Source organism: Oryx dammah, unplaced genomic scaffold (genome assembly GCF_014754425.2).
Source record: "Oryx dammah isolate SB20612 unplaced genomic scaffold, SCBI_Odam_1.1 HiC_scaffold_1, whole genome shotgun sequence".
NCBI classification, from domain to species: domain Eukaryota; kingdom Metazoa; phylum Chordata; class Mammalia; order Artiodactyla; family Bovidae; genus Oryx; species Oryx dammah.
The window spans coordinates 109021940-109042968 of NW_024070185.1; the positions used below are offsets into that span (position 1 = coordinate 109021940).

Below are 21029 nucleotides of genomic sequence, written 5' to 3' on the forward strand. Positions count from 1 at the left end.
ACACCGGGAGTCTGACACTCAGAGCTTGTCCGGGGTCATGACCCTGAGTGCCCCAGACCCGTAGGGCGGTGTCTGCATCTGGCGGTAAACTCAGAAAGGGTGGACGGGACTGGAATCTACAGGCTGATATGTAGAGCTCGGAGCACGGAGGGTTTTCACACAAATACAGCCTGAGAAGCAAGCTGGGTGGGACGTGGAAATTCACGGAGGGGTCAAGCACCATTCTGCCCTGGGGATGGACGCAAACCACCTATCTCATCACCTTAAGGACCGGGAACAGTGAGAAGGGCTCTCTGCAGAAGCAGCCCGCTCCGTCCTCAGGAGCATGGACGCAGGGTGCGGCTGTGCAGCGGAGTGCCGCCGCCGGGCTCTTCTGCCTCAGGGAAGACCCCGGCCGTCCCCCAGAACGGAGCCCACAGGAGAGCAGGGGCCTCCTCTTCAGGTGCCTGCCTGCCCTGTTCCAGATGCCACCCGGGAGTGAGGGACAGTTGCCACACGCTCTCAGGGGACGGGACCACAGCCCCTGCCGTCTCATCCTCCTCCCAGCCCCTCCTCCACGACCAAAGACCCACACTCCCGGGGCTCCCTGTTGCTCAGGCCCAGGATCTACTGTAAAACCATGGCTTTGTTCACCAGGAGAGGCTGCCCCCCGCACACACTGCTTTACAAAAGGAAAAGCAAGTCGAATTAAGACAACAAACTGTCAGGTGGAGGGCGGGTTACCAGGACAGTGGCTTGGGACCGCCTCCATCTTGCACGTTTAGACCCTTGACCTCTGTGACCCCAGGCACCCAGAGAAAGACAGCACTCTCGACATGGGACCTCGCCTCGCTGTGACTCTCCCCAGCAGCAGAGGTTTCTTCATGCCCAAGATTCTGAAAATCCAAAGCTGCATCACATATAAAATGAGAAGATCAAATTTCAGAAAACAGCAGATACCTGAACAGAGGATGAGATGGCTGGAGGGCATCACCAACTCGATGGATATGAATTTGAGCAAGCACCAGGAGTTGGTGATGGCCAGGGAGGCCTGGCATGCTGCAGTCCATGGGGTCGCAGAGACGGAACTCCCTGAATGGAACTGGCCACGTGAGGGGAGGTGCCAGGGAAAGGGCAGGTTTCACCAGGCGGGAAAAGGAACAGAGAGTGCTCACTGTTGGACTTCACTCGGCACCTTCGGGGACTTCCAGTAAGGGAAATTCTTGAAGGCCTCCAGTCCTGCAGCCACATAAAAATGGTTGTCTTGCAAATCCTTAGGGTTGTCCAAAAGATGTCCATTCATTGTAAACAGTCTGCGGATAAAGAAAGAGCAATGGGCTGGAGATTTAAGAGCTGTGATGTCAGGGCTGGGGATGGGGAGAAGGGGCGTCCAGGAGAGAACATGACTGGCGTGTGGACCACACGGGGAGTAACCGGCCTGATGCTCTCTGAGCAAACGCGATCCGAACACGCTGAGCCCTGAGGGGGCGGCTCTGCCAGGGTGAGGCTTGCTTTCCATTTTTAGATTTTTAAATTAAAGTATATTTTTAATTATGTACAAGTGTTCAAAGGCCCTTGAGAAGAACACTTTAAGCTGTAGGTTGTTGTTCAATTGATTTTAACTATAACAACTAAAATGAATACAAATTGGCTTATATTGTGTAACAATACTTGACAAAAACCTGGCATTTATTAGAAAACAATACGCCTTCTTATAAGCACCGAAAGACTACAATATGTCTGCTTTTTATTCTGCACTCTTTCCGGCAAGCATTAATGCACTCATTCATTCGTTTAAGAAACCATTCAGTTAACTCAGTGTTGAGCATCTGTTCAGCACAAGACAATGAGTTAGGCATTGCCTTGGATAAAAATATGAATAAGAAAGTCACTGCTTCCCCAGAGTCAAGCGGTGTACAAAACCTGGAGAGACAAGTAGGACCAGAGAAGGGCAAAGTGCCAGTGCTCTGAGGAGAGAAAGACCACAAGCGACTGTGGGCCTCACTGGAGTGGGAGAATGTGCAGAGGGGTTTGAAGGGTGCATAGGAGTCCCTCATGGGAAGGAGGGAAACCTGTGAGGCAGCGGAAGGGGCCTCTGCAGACAGCTGGGACAGGGCTTGAACACTGAATCACGAACCTGGAATTCTTCGCTTACTCAGAGTGAGCGGAGGGTGGCAGTGTGGGGTGAGCGCTGTTTGGCAGCACTCAGCTGGCTGCTCTGGATGGGATGTGATAGAGGAAAAGCACCTCACCGGGGGGAGACGCAGAGCTGGGGTCGAGGACATGCTTACCCCCAATTGCAGCGGGCACAGGAGCGGAGGCGAGAGACGGGAGCAGGACACGTGGACCCACCCCTCCCTCCATCGCACACCCCCAGACCCCAGCGAGCACGGGACCAGCCCAGGCGCTGGCTCACACACAGCGGCTGGGCCCCCGCCTTGGAAGCGTTGATCCTGTGAGCCCAGGATGGGGCCTGAGCATCTGTTTCCAACCAGGGCAGCTCCTGGCCCTGCTGCCTTGGGTCACCGGGAGGGGCAAGAAGGAGACCCCCAGACAGGCGAGAGTGGTGAGACGCCTTGGGAGTGGAGCCCCGGGCTTCCAGTGGGAGACAGGGCTTGGAACCCCCTTCCCCTCCTGCTGTCTCCTTGGACAGTCGGTGTCCGTCCCCCAGAGGGCTCACAGCTCACCAGCAGCAAGCCAGGGAGGGGCAGGCGCTCTCAGCACTGAGAGGCCCAGGGCAGGGGCAGACTGACCTCCCGTAGCCTGGAGGACAGCCTCCCCCCAGAGCCTGGGTTCCGGGGCCTGGACCCCAAGGCGCTGGGGGTGGACGGCTGGGGAGATGCCACCAGAAGACGTGCTTGGACAGATGGAGCAGGAGCTTGAACAAGGAAAACTTTATAAGATAAGGGAACTAAGAAATAAGCAATTACTTGAAAGAGACACATGTATCCCAGTGTTCACTGCAGCGCTATTTACAATAGCTTAGAACACAGAACCGACCTAGATGTCCATAGACATGAATGGATAAAGAAGTTGTGGTACATATACACAAGGGAATATTGCTCAGCCACAAAAAGGGACGCATTTGAGTCAGTTCTGATGAGGTGGATGAGCCTAGAACCTATTATACAGAGTAAAGTGAGACAGAAAGAGAAAGATAAATACCGTATTCTAACGTATATATACAGAATCTAGAAAAATGGTACTGGAGAATTATTCACGGGGCAACAATGGAGAAACAGACATAGAGAACAGACTTATGGACATGGGGAGAGGGGAGGGGAGGCTGAGATGCATGGAGAGAGTGACATGGAAACTTACATTACCATGTGTAAAACAGACAGCCACCGGGAATTGTTGTACGGCTCAGGAAACTCAAGGGCTGTGTGTCAGCCTAGAGTGTGGGATGGGGCGGGAGATGGGAGGAAGACTCAACAGGGAGGGGATGTGTGTCTACCTGTGGCTGAGTCATGTTGAGGTTTGACAGAAAACAGCAAAATTCTGCAAAGCAATTATCCTTCAATAAAAAAATAATTTAAAAAAAGAAATAAGCAGTTACTGTTTGTAAGATAAAAACAGAGGAGCTTCATCCCAGGATGAAGCAGGGAATGATAACAGAACATGGAGAGCGAAAGTTAGGGGATAAAAATGAGAAGCGCCATCATCCAGACAACAGGAATCCCCAAAGAAGCTAAAACAGGAGCCAAAAGGAAGAAACACACGTAGAAACGACAATTAACGTCACAGAGGGGAAGACAAAGGGCAGCTGAGCTGGAAGTGCCCCCAGCGAGTGAGAAAGCAGCGAGACCAGAGTCAGGGTCACCGGCACGGCCCGCCGTGCTCCTCGGACGCTGAGAGCGGAAACGGCCGGACCTCGGAGCCTCAGGACTCGGCCAGGACCACTCAGCGCTGTGCTCTGCAGCAGGGACAGGGAGACGGGGGCCGGGGGGAGGAGGGCCGGGGGACAGGCTACCCTCCCTCGTCCTCCCCTTGCTGCCCGAGCAGGCTCAGCCACACCTTCCCCTCCAGCCACAGCCCCTCGGCCTCAATGACTTTGGCCCCCCTTCCTCCGTGCGGGGACCACCAGGATGCCGGCTACAACCTCAGGCTGTCCCTGGACTCACCTCCACACGCAGGCTGCCAGCTATGACTTGGGCTGTCCCTGGACTCACCTCCACACCGAGCCCCTCCCAGGCTGATCCTTCCCTGCTCGGCCACAGACCTGTCCACCTGTCTGCCCCCTCCCTAACCCCAGGCCACCAAGCATCAGAGGAAACAGTGGCCCTGCAAGGCGTCCCACTGCACATCCAGGGCCCAGGCTCAGGCTTCCTCTCCTCTCACACTCGGCTCGCTGTCCCCCGTCCACTCACAAGAGTCTACCTTCCCCACCTCCAGGTCTAGCGCCTTCCATCCACTCGGGACCTTGTCCCCGTGGCCACCACAGCCCTCTCCTCTCCAGTGCGTCACTGACCACACACACACACACACACACACACACACACACACACAGCAGCCTGCAGACAGCAAGGCGCCGGCCTGCAGGGCCTGCACGGTGTGGACCCTGGAGGCTGCTCCGGCCTCAGGCCTGGCTGCCTCCCCACAAGGACATCAGCTCTAGACAGTGGACCGTCTGCAGTTTCCCCCAGACTCCTCGTCTGTTCCCGATTGGTATCACCAGCCCATCCCACACTCACAACACACCAAGGGCTCCTCAGGCACTTCACCACATCACAACTCCTGGAAGCAAGTACTGTTCTTATTTCCAATTTCCCAGAGGAGGAGACAGACCTTGGGAAGCTCAGCATCTCCCTGGCGTGACCCAGGTGCGACCACTGCGGCCTCCTCCATCCAAGGACTCTACTCCCACTGATGGGCCGGTCAGCCCCCCGACTTCTGCCCAACTCTAACTGCTGGCCCCCTGCAGGGGTGCAGAGAGCCCCAGGGACAGAGTGGGGTCACGGAACACATCTGTCTGGGTAGTCGTGTTCACCACACCTCGTGGGAGGGGGACACTTACTAAACTTCGTTGAGTGAATGAACAAAATTGGTTAAAAATAAGATGGCCCGAAGACTTCAGAAATACTGCCTGCCCAAATAATTAAAACCAGAGTTCATGAGCCTCATGTTAGACCTCACTGGTGCTGGCTACAAGTTCTCACCAAAACCCCCCATTTCCTGGGTCCCCAGGGCAGGACACAGTCTTACTTTCTAACGCCTCCCAGAGGGAAGACCTTCTCCCCGACCGTGGCCAGCACGCTGTTCCACTCCTTCAGACTGAATTTGGGTATAATAATCTTTACAGGTGGAATAAATAATCTTCCATTTGTGAAAACACTGCAAGGATAAAAGGAAAAGGTTTTGTTAGTGCCTCATGCTCTGGGGAAAATGCTGGGCTTTCAGGAAAAACACACACTTACAGAACCATGGAAACCACACAGAGTCCTGAGCTTGGAGAAGGGGGCACCAATGGCAGGGACTCAGCCTCATAGGAGAACACGCCAGTGGGCAGGGCTACACTCTATTCTTCAAAAACTATGCCTCTGTCAAAACAGAATTCTCCTACAATGTTGGTGGGAGTGAAAATTGATACAGCCACTAGGAGAGACCAGTATGGAGGTTTCTTAAAAAACTAAAAGTCGGATTTCCACATGACCCAGCAATCCCACTACTGGGCACATACCCAGAGAAAACCGTAATGCAGAAAGATGCATGCACGCCAATGCTCACTGCAGCACCAGTTACAACAGCCAGGACGTGGAAGCGACCTAGACGTCCATCAGCAGAGGGTGGACAAGGACGACGCGGCCATATGCACGATGGAGCAATGTTGCTGTTTAGTCGCAAGTCACGCCTAACTCTTCCGCAGCCCCGGAGACTGCAGCCTGCCGGGCTCCTCTGTGCATGGATTTCCCAAGCAAGAACTATGCAGTGGGTGGCATTTCCTTCTCCAGGGGATCTTCCCGACAGGGATCAAACCCACATCCCCTGCACTGGCAGGAGGGCTCTTTCCTGCTGAGCCACATCCAAACGCAAATAACTTAAAACTGGAGAAATACATCTCTTTTTTTTTTTCAGGGTAAATATAACTTTTAATTTAACATGCTTGCACCCAATAAAGAGAATCCACTTTCTCATTAAGGCTCTGTGGCAAGAGGCCTGCCAACTCCAGAGTCCACCTTTTCCCATGTTTAAATGTTGCCCCACAACAAACCTTGAAAGGATGTTCTGTACAAGCTGCATCACAACTCATCTGTGATGTTACTACTACGTTGAAGATTTGCAGCAACGTTCCCACTGAGTGGTGCTCCTAAAGGGTGTACACCAAAAGTCTTTCCAAACATAGACAGCTACCACTAATTTTTAAAGTAGGAAAAACATCAAATGTTTTTAAATAAGAAGTGTTTTTTCAAAGTAGGAGGTAGCACCTGGATCCAGGAATAAATTTTATTATCATGGTGATAATGATGGTGGTGATGGTGATGGTGATGGTGATGGTGGTGGTGATGGGGGTGGTGGTGGTGATGGTGATGGTGATGGTGATGGGGGTGGTGATGGGGTGGTGGTGGTGGTGGTGGCGGTGGTGGCAGTGATGGCGGTGGTGATGGTGGTGATGGTGAAGGTGTTGATGGAGGTGATGGTGATGGTGGTGGTGATGATGGTGGTGATGGTGGTGATGGGGGTGGTGGTGGTGATGGTGGTGGTGATTATGGTGATGGTGGTGGTGATGGTGGTGATGGTGGTGGTGTTGGTGGTGGCGGCGGTGGCGGTGGTGATGGCGGTGGTGATGGTGGTGATGGTGAAGGTGTTGATGGAGGTGATGGTGATGGTGGTGATGGTGGTGGTGATGGTGGTGGTGATGGTGGTGGTGATGGTGAAGGTGAGGAAAGGTCAAAACACCTTTCTCCCTCGAACACTGAGAACTCTGAAAACCATCTTAACTATTTTCTGTTTGGTTTTAAGTTACAAGGTCTCCATGTGAAGGTGGTAGACAAGGCCCTGCATGTGGATGGCTTGGGGTCCATCCAGGGGAGTTTCCAGCACACCGTGTACAGAACAAAGCACAGACCTTAAGAATAACTGGTTTATAAATAGGAAAAAACAGTCTGGAAAAGGAAGTGAGAACCACTAGAAACTCGGGTCAGGACAAGAAAATACATATACATCTAGGGAAATGTGTCTTTGCCAGGAAGGACCCGTAAGCCAGTAATCTTCCCTCGGGTTTCTATCCATTCTTCAGAAAGAGATGTCTTTCACGAAATTTAGAAATACCGTTTTTTCTTATTTCAGAACAGTTCCCAGATGAATAAAAGACACAGTGGAAAGATCTTGGTGTGTGAGTGGCTCCCTTGCAGGAGGCTAAGGAAAAGTATCTTAGAGAAATGCCGGCTGGGCTTACTGAGGGTAAGTGAGGGAGCAGCTTCGCTGACCAGCAGGGCGTGTTTGCTCATGATGCCCCTGGGTGTTTCCACCGGGGGCTCCGCTGGCTCTGCAGGGGCTTCCCTGCGTCCAGGGCCCCAGCGCTTGGCTGGTCAGCAGGGGCAGGAAGGACAACCAGCTGGAAAGTGGAGCCTCAGCTACTCAAGGCTGGGACCATCCCGAGCTGGGGCCTCTCTGATGGGGAGCCAGGACCTGTAAAATCACTGGAATTCCTTCCATCGGGAGCAGGACCAGGAGAGAGGGGAGGTGCGTCAGCTTCTGTCTCTGGCATCTGGCTGCTACAGAACTCACCCTCAATAGCCTCCACGCCGGCTACCCCAGCTCCCGGTTCAGCTGCTGCTGCTAAGTCGTTCCAGTCATGTCCGACTCTGTGCGACCCCATAGACGGCCTCCCACCAGGCTCCCCCGTCCCTGGGATTCTCAAGGCAAGAACACTGGAGCGGGTTGCCATTTCCTTCTCCAACGCATGAAAGTGAAAGTGAAGTTGCTCAGTCACGTCCAACTCGTAGCAACCCCATGGACTGCAGCCCACCAGGCTCCCCCGTCCCTGGGATTTTCCAGGCAAGAGCACTGGAGCGGGGTGCCATTGCCTTCTCCGCCCAGTTCAGCAGGGAGGCTCAAAACTACCTTCCTCGCTCAAACATCGGAAACTCTGAAAGCCATCATAACTATTTTCCGTTTGTTTTTTAAGTTTCACTGGGAACGGAACTTCTACATTTCCAATCACCAATCAGCAGCTGCAATGACTAGACTGCAAAATAAATGAAAAAACGGAGACTAAATTACATGTTCCCGCCCCCACGTGACCCGTGGGGCAATGACATTGTTTCTCCAAAATCAAGGTTCTTGAGAGAACACGTGGCACCTGCAAGGCAGAATCGAACAGAAGGTTCCGGGAAGACAGAAGAGACGTCAGGGTGAGCAGGGGGAGGATGAGGAGGAAGGCAGAGTAGGGAGGCTACTGTCTTTAAGGGGCTCGGGCCCCTGCCCCCACTGGACTCACTTTATTTGTCGGGATGTGCGATGGAACATCTGCCACCTGGAAGGCACGCTCATACCACAGTGCACCACCGGTTTGATCTGCAAGGAGACAAAGGAAGCCCAGAACCCAGGTCAACCTAACAAATGCTTGTTGAACACTGATATGACCCACAGCAGCAGCCCCAAATCTAAGCAAAGGTGGGGCATACCCACTAACAGAACAGACCCCAGAGGGGACCAGGGAAGCTGTGCTCCGTGCTGGCGGAGTCTGGGAGCGGCAGCGGCTGAATCCGGCACGCCCTAGAGCCGGTGCTCCACCAGAGAGGACACCACGACGAGAAGCCCTCACGGCACAGCTGGAGAAAAGCCGGCGAGCGACAAGGAGCTCAGCCAAAACCAAACAGATTTTTTAAATTATATACTCATATACAGCTCTCTGCTTGACTGCATAAAATTATGGAAACAATGAACCAATTGCTTTTCTATGTGTTAATGATTCATTAAGCCCAATATCACCTGCCTGATTCAATGGCTCCAGCAATTAAATACATGATTCTGGACCTTTCCCCCTGTATTCCGTACAATAATCTCCTAACAAGTGTCAGGCAAACATGCTTTTCTGTTGTCTGATGGTGGGGACAGTTTCAAGACTTGTGTCAATCATCTGCCCCGAGAGGCAGGACCCAGTGGGCTTTAGAGCTCTTTATTGAAGGTGGTGGCTCAGGCAGCAAAGAATCCGCCTGCCATGCAGGAGACCCGGGTTCAAGTTGGGAGGAAGACCCCCTGGAGAAGGAAATGGCATCCACTCCAGTATTCTGCCTGGCGAATCCCATGGACGGAGGAGCCTGGAGGGCTACGGTCCAAGGGGTTGCAAAGAGTCAGACATGACTGAGTGACTAACCAGGGTCATTAAACCAGATCTGTGTCCGTGATGGAAGACACTCGAGGCTGCCAAAGCAGCATGGATGGCTTGCTGATGCCTACTGTGCACCAGGCGCTGCTGCTGCTGCTGCTGCTACGTCGCGTCAGCCGTGTGCAACCCCATAGACGGCAGCCCACCAGGCTCCCCCGTCCCTGGGATTCTCCAGGCAAGAACACTGGAGTGGGCTGCCATTTCCTTCTCCAATGCATGAAACGGAAAAGTGAAAGTGAAGTCGCTCAGTCGTGTCCGACTCTTAGCGACCCCATAGACTGCAGCCCACCAGGCTCCTCCGCCCATGGGATTTTCCAGGCGAGAGCACTGGAGTGGGCTGCCATTGCCTTCTCCACCAGGCGCTGCACTCGGACCTTTATAAGCATTTGTGTCTGATCCTCAAAACAACCAGGTAACAAAGAATCAGAGGTTATACCATCTTTCCAAGAACACACAGCTATTAAATGTCCTGGCCATAATAAACCATCAAAAATATTTTATTATAGGTTTTAGCAAAATGGGCACTTGAACCTATGTCGATAGAGCACTTAGGAGCCTTTGTTGAGTCATCCATGACTCCAGGGCTTTTTCCAGCTCTTGATCACTGTGTGAGTTTGCTCAGTTTGTCTCGCTTCCCTAAGCCTGTTTGTCTGTCTGCGTATGCAATGCAGATCAGGGCAGTGCGTGTGCAGTAAATCAGACAGAAAAAGATGAATATTTCATGATGTATTTATAAGTCAAATCTGAAAAAAATACAAGTGAATGTATATACAGAACAGAAACAGACTCATAGACATAGCAAGCAAACTTATGGTTACCAACGGTGGTAGTCGGGGATAAGTGAGGAGACGGGGATTAACCAGTACAAGCTGCTGCACATAAACCAAATCAGCAACAGGGATTTACCATGTGACACAAGGGACAATATGCATTCCTTGTAATGATCTATAATGAAACTTTAATGATCTATAATGAAATACAATCTTAAAATATGCATAACCCAATCACTTTTTCAATCACACTTGAAACTAACACAATATTGTAAATCAAATACAATTCAGTAAAAATTTAAAAATATATATTAGGCCAAAAAAAAGGTTTTTAAAAAAAGTAGGGTATTGACATAGGTTTGCTCGAGACACAAAGTGAGAGAACGCACTGTCCAGTACTCAGCGAAGCACCTGGAGTTCAGAGCTAAGAGCCCAGGCAACAGCAGCGGATCTCATTTGTCCTGTTGCCCTGAAGTTCCTTCTCTCCCCGGCCCCATCCTGCTCCGACAACCCTCCGTGAACACCCTCACAGCCTTCTTCATGCCAAACATCAAACAAAAAGCCCCATAGGTGACCCATGGTCATGCTCCCCTGGAGGACGAACTTCAGCTCAGCCCAGCCCAGCTCAGCTCAGTTCAGTTCAGTCGCTCAGTCATGTCTGACTCTTTGCAACCTCATGGACTGCAGCACGCCAGGCCTCCCTGTCCATCACCAACTCCCAGAGTTTACTCAAACTCATGTCCATCGAGTCGGTGATGCCAGCCAGCCATCTCCTCCTCTGTCGTCCCCTTCTCCTTCCGCCTTCAGTCTTTCCCAGCATCAGGGTCTTTTCCCTGATTCAGCTCTTCTGAGTTAATTCCCATGAGTCAATTCTTCTCATCAGGTGGCCAAAGTATTGGAGTTTCAGTTTCAGCATCAGTCCTTCCAAAGAATATTCAGGACTGATTTTCTTTAGGATGTACTGGTTGGATCTTTTTGCAGTCTAAGGGACTCTCAAGAGTCTTCTACACCACAGTTCAAAAGCGTCAAACTTCAGCGCTCAGCTTTCTTTATAGTCCAACTCTCGCATCCATACATGACTACTGGAAGGTGGCTCAGAGGTTAAAGCATCTGCCTGCAATGCAGGAGACCTGGGTTCGATCCCTGGGTCGGGAAGATCCCCTGGAGAAGGAAATGACAACCCACTCCAGTACTCTTGCCTGGAGAATTCCATGGACAGAGGAGCTTGGTGGGCTACAGTCCACGGGGTCGCAAAGAGTTGGACATGACTGAGCAACTTCACTTCACTGACTAGGCGGACCTTTGTTGGCAAAGTAATGTCTATGCTTTTTAATATGCTGTCTAGGTTGGTCATAGCTTTTCTTCCAAGGAGCAAGCGTCTTTTAATTTCACGGCTGCAATCACCATCTGCAGTGATTCCGGAGCCCAAAAAATTAAAGTCTGACACTGTTTCTACTGTTTCCCCATCTATTTGCCATGAAGTGATGGGACCAGATGCCATGATCTGAGTTTTCTGAACATTGAGTTTTAAGCCAACTTTTTCACTCTCCTCTTTCACTTTCCTGAAAATGCTCTTTAGTTTTTCTTTGCTTTCTGCCATAAGGGTGGTGTCATCTGCTTATCTGAGGACTTCAGCTGCCCGCTAACACATGGGGTTACAGGCTGGAACTGGTGCTCTGAATGACTCCAGATTTGCTGAGTCCCGCAATCAGAGAAACCATCACAAAGCACGAGGTGGCCACTGGCTCATGCAGCCTGGTTGCTGGCCGTCCTGGGAAGTCCCCACTCAGAAGCGGGGCCTCAAGTAAAACCGACCCAGGGACAGCACCTGGTCCAGATTCTGCCGGGCTGCAGACTCCGGAAGGCCCTCAGCCATGGTTCCATTCATTTACTTAAGGCTTATTGTGGAGGACCCGCCAGGGGAGGAACTGTGTTCAGTGTTAGAGATGCAAGCGTGAGCATCACACCTGCCCTGGAAATGCTGGGCACGTGGGGACCCAGGCCACTTAAGGGGCAGTCTGCAACAAGGGGACAAGCACACACAGCTCTGCGGTGAGGGCTCCGTGGGGGCCAGCGCGAGGCACAGACGGGTGCACCGCCTCCTCACAGCGACACAAAGCAGGCTCCCTGGAGGAAGCGGCATCCAGGCTGAGAGCCGAACTACAGGAAGGAGCCAGTCTGTCGAGGGTGGGAAGAAATGTTGAATGAGGCTGGGGGAGCAGCATACACGCAACATCCTGGCGAGAGGACTTTGGACACACCCTCGTGGGTACAAGGTCTCTGGGAAACAGAAAGTGCTAGACTAGATCCTGGACTCAGAGGGAGGGGTGGTGAGAGGTGGGGCTGACGGAGAAAGCAAGGGCCAAGTCAAGGTTAGCAGAGTAGACTCCACCCCCTGGGAGCAAGGAGGCAGGCCTGGAAGTGTCTGCACCAGGGAACCGAGGTGATCAAGTTGGAAAGGGAAGTGCAGCCTGCCGGAAGGCCAGCGGAAGGCACGGGACTCCCAGGAGCAGCTCCAGTGCCGTCAGCAAGAATCGGAGGACTAACTGAACGGGCTTGAGGGGCGAGGAGAGAGATGGGGCACGGGGCAGCTGGGAGACGGGAAAACTAAGAACAGCGCTTAGGTCTCTGGTTTCAGGAACTGGGTGTACAACTCTGTTCTCCGAAAAAGGGAACACAAAATAACAACGGGATTTGGAGGAAGATGCACAGCTACGGAGGCCAAGCTCGGGAGCCCGCGAACTACAGTTCATGAAGCCTGTGGGCCCCAGAGCGGGCACTGCACAGCAAGAGGCACCCTCGCCCCAACACTAGGGAGCAGCCCACTGGGGAAAGCCTGCTCAGCCACAAAGGCCCCTCGGAGCCAACACACACAAATGACAGCCTTTTAAATGTTTATCTAAAAAGTCATTTTAAAAATCGGACACTGACGACATTCTCATTAAATCAGCATGACATCACCATCGAAACTCAAGATCCCAAGAGCACTATTTGGAGTCTAGTTTTTCTCGCCCTCCATTGAATGAAACGCAGTTCTAGATCCATCACTGAAGCACACGCCATCTCTATGGTCATAGGAAGTGTGCTACTATGATATTCTAATTAATTTTAAGCAAATTTTTTTGCTAACCTAAGATCTCTTAAGAAGCTTCTTCAATTTTTGTACTAATTTAATATTTTGACCAGAATGTAAATTCTGTGAAAGAATACGAAAAGCTAGGCATTCCTATTCTATGTTACTGTATCACAAAATAAGGCAGAATAATTTAGTAAAACATATAAACCCTGAATATTTGGACTTGGCTAAAACTTACAGTATAGTATATTAAGTGTTTTTAACAGTTTGCACTGGTGTTCAAATTGGTAGGCATTCATGGACTTCCGATAGGGTGAGCTATTCCAACTTAAAGATATCATGAGTAATAATTTCAATGATTTACTGAGTTCTTACAATAGGCCCATCACTGTCTCAATCCCCACAACACTCTAACAGGTTATTATTTCAGATCCATATCTATAGATCTAATCATAGTATGATGTCATAAACCATTCAACCACTCCTCCATTGATGGACATTCACGTGGTTCCCAGGTTTTTGAAGTTACAAAAATAATAATAATAAATGCTGCCATAAACATGCTTGAGGCCCAGCGTGTGCACTGAGTGAGCTGGCTGGAGTGGGTGCAGGAGGGGAGCCCATGGCCTCGACTTCTGACAAGGTGTGGGGAGCTTTCAACACCACGTTCACTTGCAAAGCTACCTCACAGAGGCTGTGAAAACACTACAGTCCCACCAAGACAAGGATTTACACATCAAACAGCAATAATCACGAGCCACTTTTGTTACAACCTCACCAGAGCCATGACAGGCTCAGAGAGGTGCACTAGGCCAAAAATAATCCCTGAGTCATGCTTCCTGGGCTTTAGAGAGATGATAACTCTGGCCAATCAGAGGGATGATAAGTGGCCAATCAGTAAATACCAGGAAACCCCTGCAGCCAATCAACCCTTGCCAACTCCCTGTCTTTGTTCTAAACTTATAAATACTGGTGAAAATCTGGGCTCAGGGCTCTCGTCAAGACTCCACTGCGCTGGGTGAGATGGGAGCCCTGGCTCAAGCTAGAAATAAAACCCCTTTATGCTTTTGCATTGCTGTGGACGTCTTATTCTCTCAGTTTTGGGGACTCGGACGCTGAGTGATGTCTTCCACTGAAGGAGCTGGGCCGGGGGTGACCGTCAAGCACCTCCAGGCCTCCCCACTACACAGGACATGGCTCAGCCCTGCAGCACCCCAGGGCCGGGGTGGCGTTCTCACGGGAATACCGTCACATGTGCCCTGGAACCAGCACGTGCTCTTAGAGACGTGCCGGAAGTCAACATTGAAGAGGATAAAATTGTGCGCGTAACCTCCTCCTCCTTACCAACAATCATGACGGCTCCGTCAGGGGCCATCCCGGTGCCCGGTTACGATAATGAAAACGCAAAAGGATGGAAGGTCGGTTGACAGGGAGCAAGTTAAATAATTATGATAGACTCACATAATGGAACATTCTGAGCCACTAAAACCCACGTTGCAGGAGATCCTTTACTAGGGTAAACTATCATGATACTTAACTAATAAAAAGAAAACAGTGTGTGTTGGTGGACCACATCTCTTTAAATATATACACACACATATTGTTCATATGTGTGTGTCTGTGAGGGTAGATAGCTAGGTATTTGCTACTTGTGCAGAGAAGGCCGCTGGAAACGAACATGACGAAACACTCACAGTGCTGATCTTTGGGAGGTGGGATCATGGGTGATTTTCAATTTCCTCATTGAGCTTTTCTGCACGGCAATTTTGAAATTTTTTTAAAAAAATGAAAAAGTGCAAATTTTAAAAGAACAATTACAAAGCTCCTTGGGCAACCACAACCTTGGTGTCAGGGCCCTGGGAATCTAGGCCCAACTTGGAGAAGATGGGGCGGTACCCACATTTCACACAAGGCTTGTCCGAACGTCTCCCATCACAGCGTCCTCAGTCAGAATACAGGGAGCTTTGATGATATACTCTAGGAACTCTCCTTCCTGTCCTAAAATGCTAACTGTTACCTGTAATCAAGTCTAATGTTTTTAAATCATTGCAGTGTACAATGGATAAACATAGACTCAAATTTGAACAGTGACCGTCGAGGGGTCCTCTTCAGAACTGGTGTTTAGTTCCACTCCCTGCCCCGCCTGGAGAGGGAGATGCAGGGACCTAGGGGTTAAAGATGACCATACACATTTCCTCTCTCTTTACTAAGGCAGCTCTGAAATTCGGTGACTGCCAATTGCTCTCTGGTTGGGAACTTTGCCTCCTGTCCCTGGCAAGGGACAGTCTAAGGTGGGCAAGTAATGCTAAACGTGTCTGCAGGCTGGTGCCTGGGGGCAAAGCAAGCGCCGCTGGACTGTCCTTGACTGGAGCCCTGGCTGGAGTTCAAGGACATTTAGAGGACATGGAGGATGAGAACGGACACATTTAGTGCTGGCACGCTACATATATTTCATCATGTAATCTTCATGTTACACATCGTCTAACACACATTCTCATCTCCTTTTTACAGAAGAGAGAACTTAATAGCAAAATTACCACGTGTAGAAGCAGATACTCTAAAACAGCTCACCTTTGAAATACTCTACGAAAGCCATTTATAAAATAAAAAAGTAAAAATCATCTTGCATTCTAAAAAGCATCAGGCTATCTTGCTCAAACCTGGTGATTTTTGTCGCTCATTAAAAAGGTGGATCTCTTTTAACTTACATGTGAAATACGGTTTGTTTATTTGTTTGTTTGCTAAGACCCAAGTGATGTGACTAGAGTGATGGATGGTTCCATCTTGTAGACCTTTCAAATGTCTTTCAAGCACAAAAATGTTGGGAACATAGAGCAAATCTTTAAATTTAACATTATAATGAGCTTCAACATCGTGTGACTTGAAATAACTTTTCCTGACACCTGTCTTTCCAAATCTCCAAAACAAAAGAGGAGTTAAAAGGCTTAATGAATGACAGCACATTGCATCTCGTTAACTGGATGGACGGACCTGCTCTCTGCCTAACGGCGGTCTTAGAACATTCTCGCCCACGTCCACCACCTTAGTGACTGAGGTGCTCTGACAAACAGGACAAGCTCGCCCAGTGACTTCTGGCTTAAAGAGCAGCCTGCCTTTGTAGGCATTCCCTACAAAAGGCTGTTTCTATGAAACTTCAATCACTCCATACTGACGTTTCCATTTTTACCAAGTTGTCCACTTTATCCCATCTTTAATAGCTGGCAGTGAGCACTTACTTCCTTCAACTTCCTCATCTTTGCAGGTTTTCTGGGAACTATATTAATATAACTGCAAAAGAAGAAAGAAAAACCTAGTTAGAAGGTAGATATTTAGATTGAAAATTTGAGCCTCTTTGGAGGGGTCTCGCCTTCGGCATCACAATATCCCACTACATACCAACTTAAAACTAAAATCTAGAGCTCCGTGCATGCCCACGTCAACATATGACAGCAATGTCATTGCAGCAAAATGTCCGCAGTTGGTGATGCCATCATTGGCACCACTCGGGAAAACTGTTCTCAAGTGGCATTGCTTTCCCTCACACGACATGATTAATCACAGAGGAACCTTGGGAAGGACTCAAAGAGGGAAACTTTACAGTGTCACTCGTGGCTCATCCAGGGTCCTCTACCAGCCAAAGTCAGGGCGGAGACCCGGACGCCCCGCCCGGCTCCCTCATGCCTGCACTGTCCCGCATGTCTCACGGAATGTCGTCCTGGACCCCATCCTGCCAAAACCTGAACACTGGAAAGAGTCACAGGAACCGAACGTGTATGAGCCCCACAGGTACAACTGGTAACAACCTGAGGACTTCTGAAGAGTCTTCCATGTGCCTCAAAGACAGAACAGACGTTCTTAATGATAAAAAAAGAATACGTTAAAAAGTATATGTTAGTTAAGGCTTCCTTCTGATTTAAAAAAATCTTTATGTATTTGAGATTGTTTTTGACAATGATTTTAGCCAGTCAGAGAAAGATTGACTGAGAGTTGGTGGATGGAAGGAAAAGACATTTTTAAGCACTTACTATGCAGTCAGGAGTCACAAGCTCAGACGCCTACGGAGGCAAGTGAAAGGTGATGCTTGCAAAGGGCGGGTTAGGGAATGGTGGGATCCGTGGCTAGAGGAGTGAGGGTCCCTCTGAGATGGACGGGGTGCGCAACTCCTAGCAATGTTTTCCTATGGAAATGCAGGCAACTAAAAACTCGGTCCTTTTAAACAATAAAATCCTCTATTTTTAAATGGAAACCAAAATTTCATATTACATGAACACGTCCATTATAAAATGTTGCAGTCAGTTCAAACCTTTGAAAACTGTGAACTGAAGAGACTGTACATCTTCAACTCACCACCCTTGGCTTGTAGGTCCCTTCCACGCACACTTCTGCTTGTCTCCAAATAGGCATTTTAGGGTTGAATCCCCAAATTACATATTTGATGATGAACATTAATCCCCCAAATGACACAACTTATTATCATGAAATGGAAAAATAAAGGTAAAAATAAATATGGGAAAATTAAGGCATAAAAAGATTGAACAGCCACAGAATGCTATTTATTGTCTCCACATTGTCTGCGAAGAACATCGAAACAGAATGGAAAGAGGGGACAAATGATTCCTCAGAGAGCCGGTGGGCTCGGGCCATTAAGCCAGGCACCTAGAGGAGGGTTCTGGATGGACCTGGGTTTCCTTGGGGGTGTGGGGGGTTGGGGAGCAGGAGCCTGAAGCAGAGCCTAGATGCTCGTGTGCAAGGCGCCCCCCTGCTACTTCTGGAGAACAAGAGCGAGACAGAAGCCCACCGCGAGGACCACGCCAGGCACTTCAAAGTGCTGTGTCCACTGCGTCCTCACGACCCGCACTGGAGCAGACATCAGCAAGCCCTGTTCCGATGAGGAGGCTGAGTCTCAGCGAGGCTGTTCAACCGGCTAAGTGCCACCACACGAGGAGAGCCAGGACAGGTCTCCCAGCCCTTTAAACTACACGTAAAATTCCACATACTCCTCTGTATATGGGGCTTCCCAGGAAGCTCAGTGGAAAAGAATCTGCCTGACAACACAGGAGATTCAGGAGGCACGGGATATGCAGATTTGATCCCTGGGTTGGGAAGATCCCCTGGAGGAGGAAACAGTATCTTTGCCTGGAGAATCCCATGAACAGAAGAGCCTGGAGGGCTGCAGGGCATGAGGTCGAAAGAGCTGAACACGACTCAGCAACTGAGCATGCACAAACCCCTCTGTGCACGATACATTTCACAATAAAAGAAATGGCGTCAACAGCACGTAAGGAACAGAAATGATACCTCTAGAGGAGGACACGAGATGTGAGGAACGCCAGGGCGGCCCAGGAACTCATGGAGGACGAACAAACAAGTGCTTTTCTCCCTTCCGCTCTGTTGTGTAATGCAAGTCCTCAGCCGGGTCTGACTCTTTGCGACCCCATGGACTATACAGTTCAAGGAATTCTCCAGGCCAGAATACTGGAGTGGGTAGCCTTCCCCCTCTCCAAGGGATCTTCCCAACCCAGGGATCGAACCCAGGTCTCCCACATTGCAGGCGAATTCTTTACCAGCTGAGCCACAAGGCAAGCCTGAGAATGCTGGAGTGGGGAGCCTATCCCTTCTCTGGCAGATCTCCCCGACCCAGGAATCAAACCAGGGTCTCCTGCATTGCAGGCGGATTCTGCTTCCTAAAGGAAGCCTTTACTGAGATCCTGCACCTCGACAGAACCACACCTGTGCCTGTCGACGCAGTCTCTGCTTTCTCTTCTGCAGTTACTTCTGTTTGAGCCTTATCTCCCCGAAACACACCCTGAAAGGCCCTCGCAGCCTCCCCAGTTCTCCCAGGCCGCCCTCCAGGAAGACGCACACAACAGCTTTTGTTAAGGAACTTAAGAAAGTGCTGCATTGATATGACATCTGTATAACGAGGTACCCAGAGCTTAGAGAAATGATGGAGACTGTCAGAGCACAGAGACGGATGTACTCCTGGAAAGAAAAGTAAGGGTCTGAACAGAAGTGTGGCAACCCCATTTGCTGAAAGATCTCACAAATTGGTATTGCACTAACACCAGCCCCAGGCTAAAGGAAACAGAACTGAATTCTTGCTCCGGCTGGGCACCCAAAGCACCTCGGACGGCCTGAACCTGGCCGGCTCCGACACGGCTTTCTGGGCGGCTCTGGAATTGGTACATGGGCCTGTTTGCCCAGGACACCTACATCCTTCCCCAGCTGCAGTCCTGAGCTCTGCAGCACTGGGGCGGCAGGGGTGTCCTTGCCCTGCTCCCGGCGGGCATTCAGAGGCTGGAAGGCACGTCTGCACTTCCTTAGCTGCCAGAACTTCGGAAATCCCAGGTGCCTGTCGTCAGTAGGGTCTGAATCTAGCAGGATAGAGCACGGTGAGCAGGCCCACAGCACACTTCAGGAGGCGCACTCATGAAAGGACGTGCGCCCAGGCCCCCAGGGACACCAGTCTCGACCAGTTACGACCCAGCTCTGCGTCCGGCTCTGCTCGGAGTGGCCAACTCCTCTTCTCCCCGCAGAGCTTCCCACCTTTCCAAAGAGGTGCGCCCTGGCGCCCTATTTTCACTGCCAGGCCCGCCGTCCCCTCCCCATCCCCTTCCTGACCCTCTGCGTCTGGGGACAGACTGCTCGGCCCTGGTCACCAGGCGGATGGTGCATGGCGCGCCAGGAGTCGGCGCCGGCCGGGCAGAGCCGGCGCTGTCCGCGTCTGGGGGGCCGGACTGCGGCCCCGGCGGGGCAGGGGCGCGCGGGCCGCGGGCACTTACTCCAGCTTCTTGAAGCGCTCGCGCCCGGCCGCCACGTACTTGCCGCCGGCCTGCAGCGAGTCCAGCTCCAGCACCGGGCGCCCGCGCGTCGGCGTGAAGAGGCGCCGCACGCCGAACGGCACCTCCACCTGCTCGGTCAGCTGCTCCAACAGCGCCTCGAAGGTGGCCACGCGGCGGCGCGACAGCACGAACTTGCGGCCCACGTAGAACTGGTCCCCGTTGCGGTACACCACGATGGTCTTGGCGGGCGTGGTGTCCACCAGCGCGTGCGGCGCGCGCGAGCCCATGGCCGCGCGCCTCCTCCCGCCACCGGCCGCCGCCCGTGCGCTCCAGCCGCCGCCGGGCAGCCCAGCCACCGGGGCGCCGGGTCCACGGTCCCACCGCCCGCGCTGACGCCACCGGCGATTGTGACCGCCACCCACCTGCCCCGCTGCCCAGGAGAGGGGCGGCCAAGTCAGACAGGGGAGGGTCGGGGGCAGGGCCAGGCCAGGCGACGGGCATCCGAGTCCCGGCACGTGAGGCCCGCAGAGCTCGGGGCCACGGAGGGAGGCACCAGCCACGGTGGGGGGTGGGAGGCCAAGGGTGCCCTGGGCCCCACTGGGAACCTCGCCCTGCTCCTCCACCTCCCGCTCTGCGGAGAGGCGGGGGAGTTGGCGGACAGGACCATCCGGACAATTAAAGCTGGTCAAGGAGGATGTGCCAGGAACCACCCAGAGCACGTGGGAATCTAGGCGAGCAGGCGCAGCTGGCAGGCGGTGCCTCAAAGGTGTAGCCTTCAGAATGCACCTTCATGGGCAGCAGGAGCAAGTCAAGTGCCTGGGTGACCTTGGGAAGGTTACTTCCTGTTCCAGGTAAAGGCAGGCCTGGCCTCTTCAACCCAGACAGAGAATGCTTCTAGGATTGTGTTTTTCCGGTGGCTTTGATGGGCTTCAACAAACTTTTCAGGACGGCAGACTACGTATAAAGTGCTAAAATGCCTCCGAAGGTACAGAATACTGACGTTATAAAAATATCAGTATCTTGTACAACTGTTTTAAAAAAGTAATAAAGAAATCCTGCTCTTTTACAGCCACAGCCAGGCTTTGAACTAC

General features: G+C 51.5%; 1 protein-coding gene across 1 annotated transcript in view; it reads right to left on the reverse strand.

The window, feature by feature from the left end:
* Positions 1 to 20225, reverse strand: part of DCDC2C (doublecortin domain containing 2C) — a 43411-nt gene extending 23186 nt beyond the window's left edge. Inside the window, exons 1-5 of the mRNA XM_040238845.1 lie at positions 19939 to 20225; positions 16393 to 16444; positions 8420 to 8496; positions 5185 to 5313; positions 1155 to 1292 (exon numbers count right to left, since the gene is read on the reverse strand). Of these exons, the coding sequence (XP_040094779.1) occupies positions 1155 to 1292; positions 5185 to 5313; positions 8420 to 8496; positions 16393 to 16444; positions 19939 to 20225 (683 nt within the window). The remainder of the gene's footprint in view (positions 1 to 1154; positions 1293 to 5184; positions 5314 to 8419; positions 8497 to 16392; positions 16445 to 19938) is intronic.
* Between the last annotated feature and the right edge of the window lie 804 nt (positions 20226 to 21029).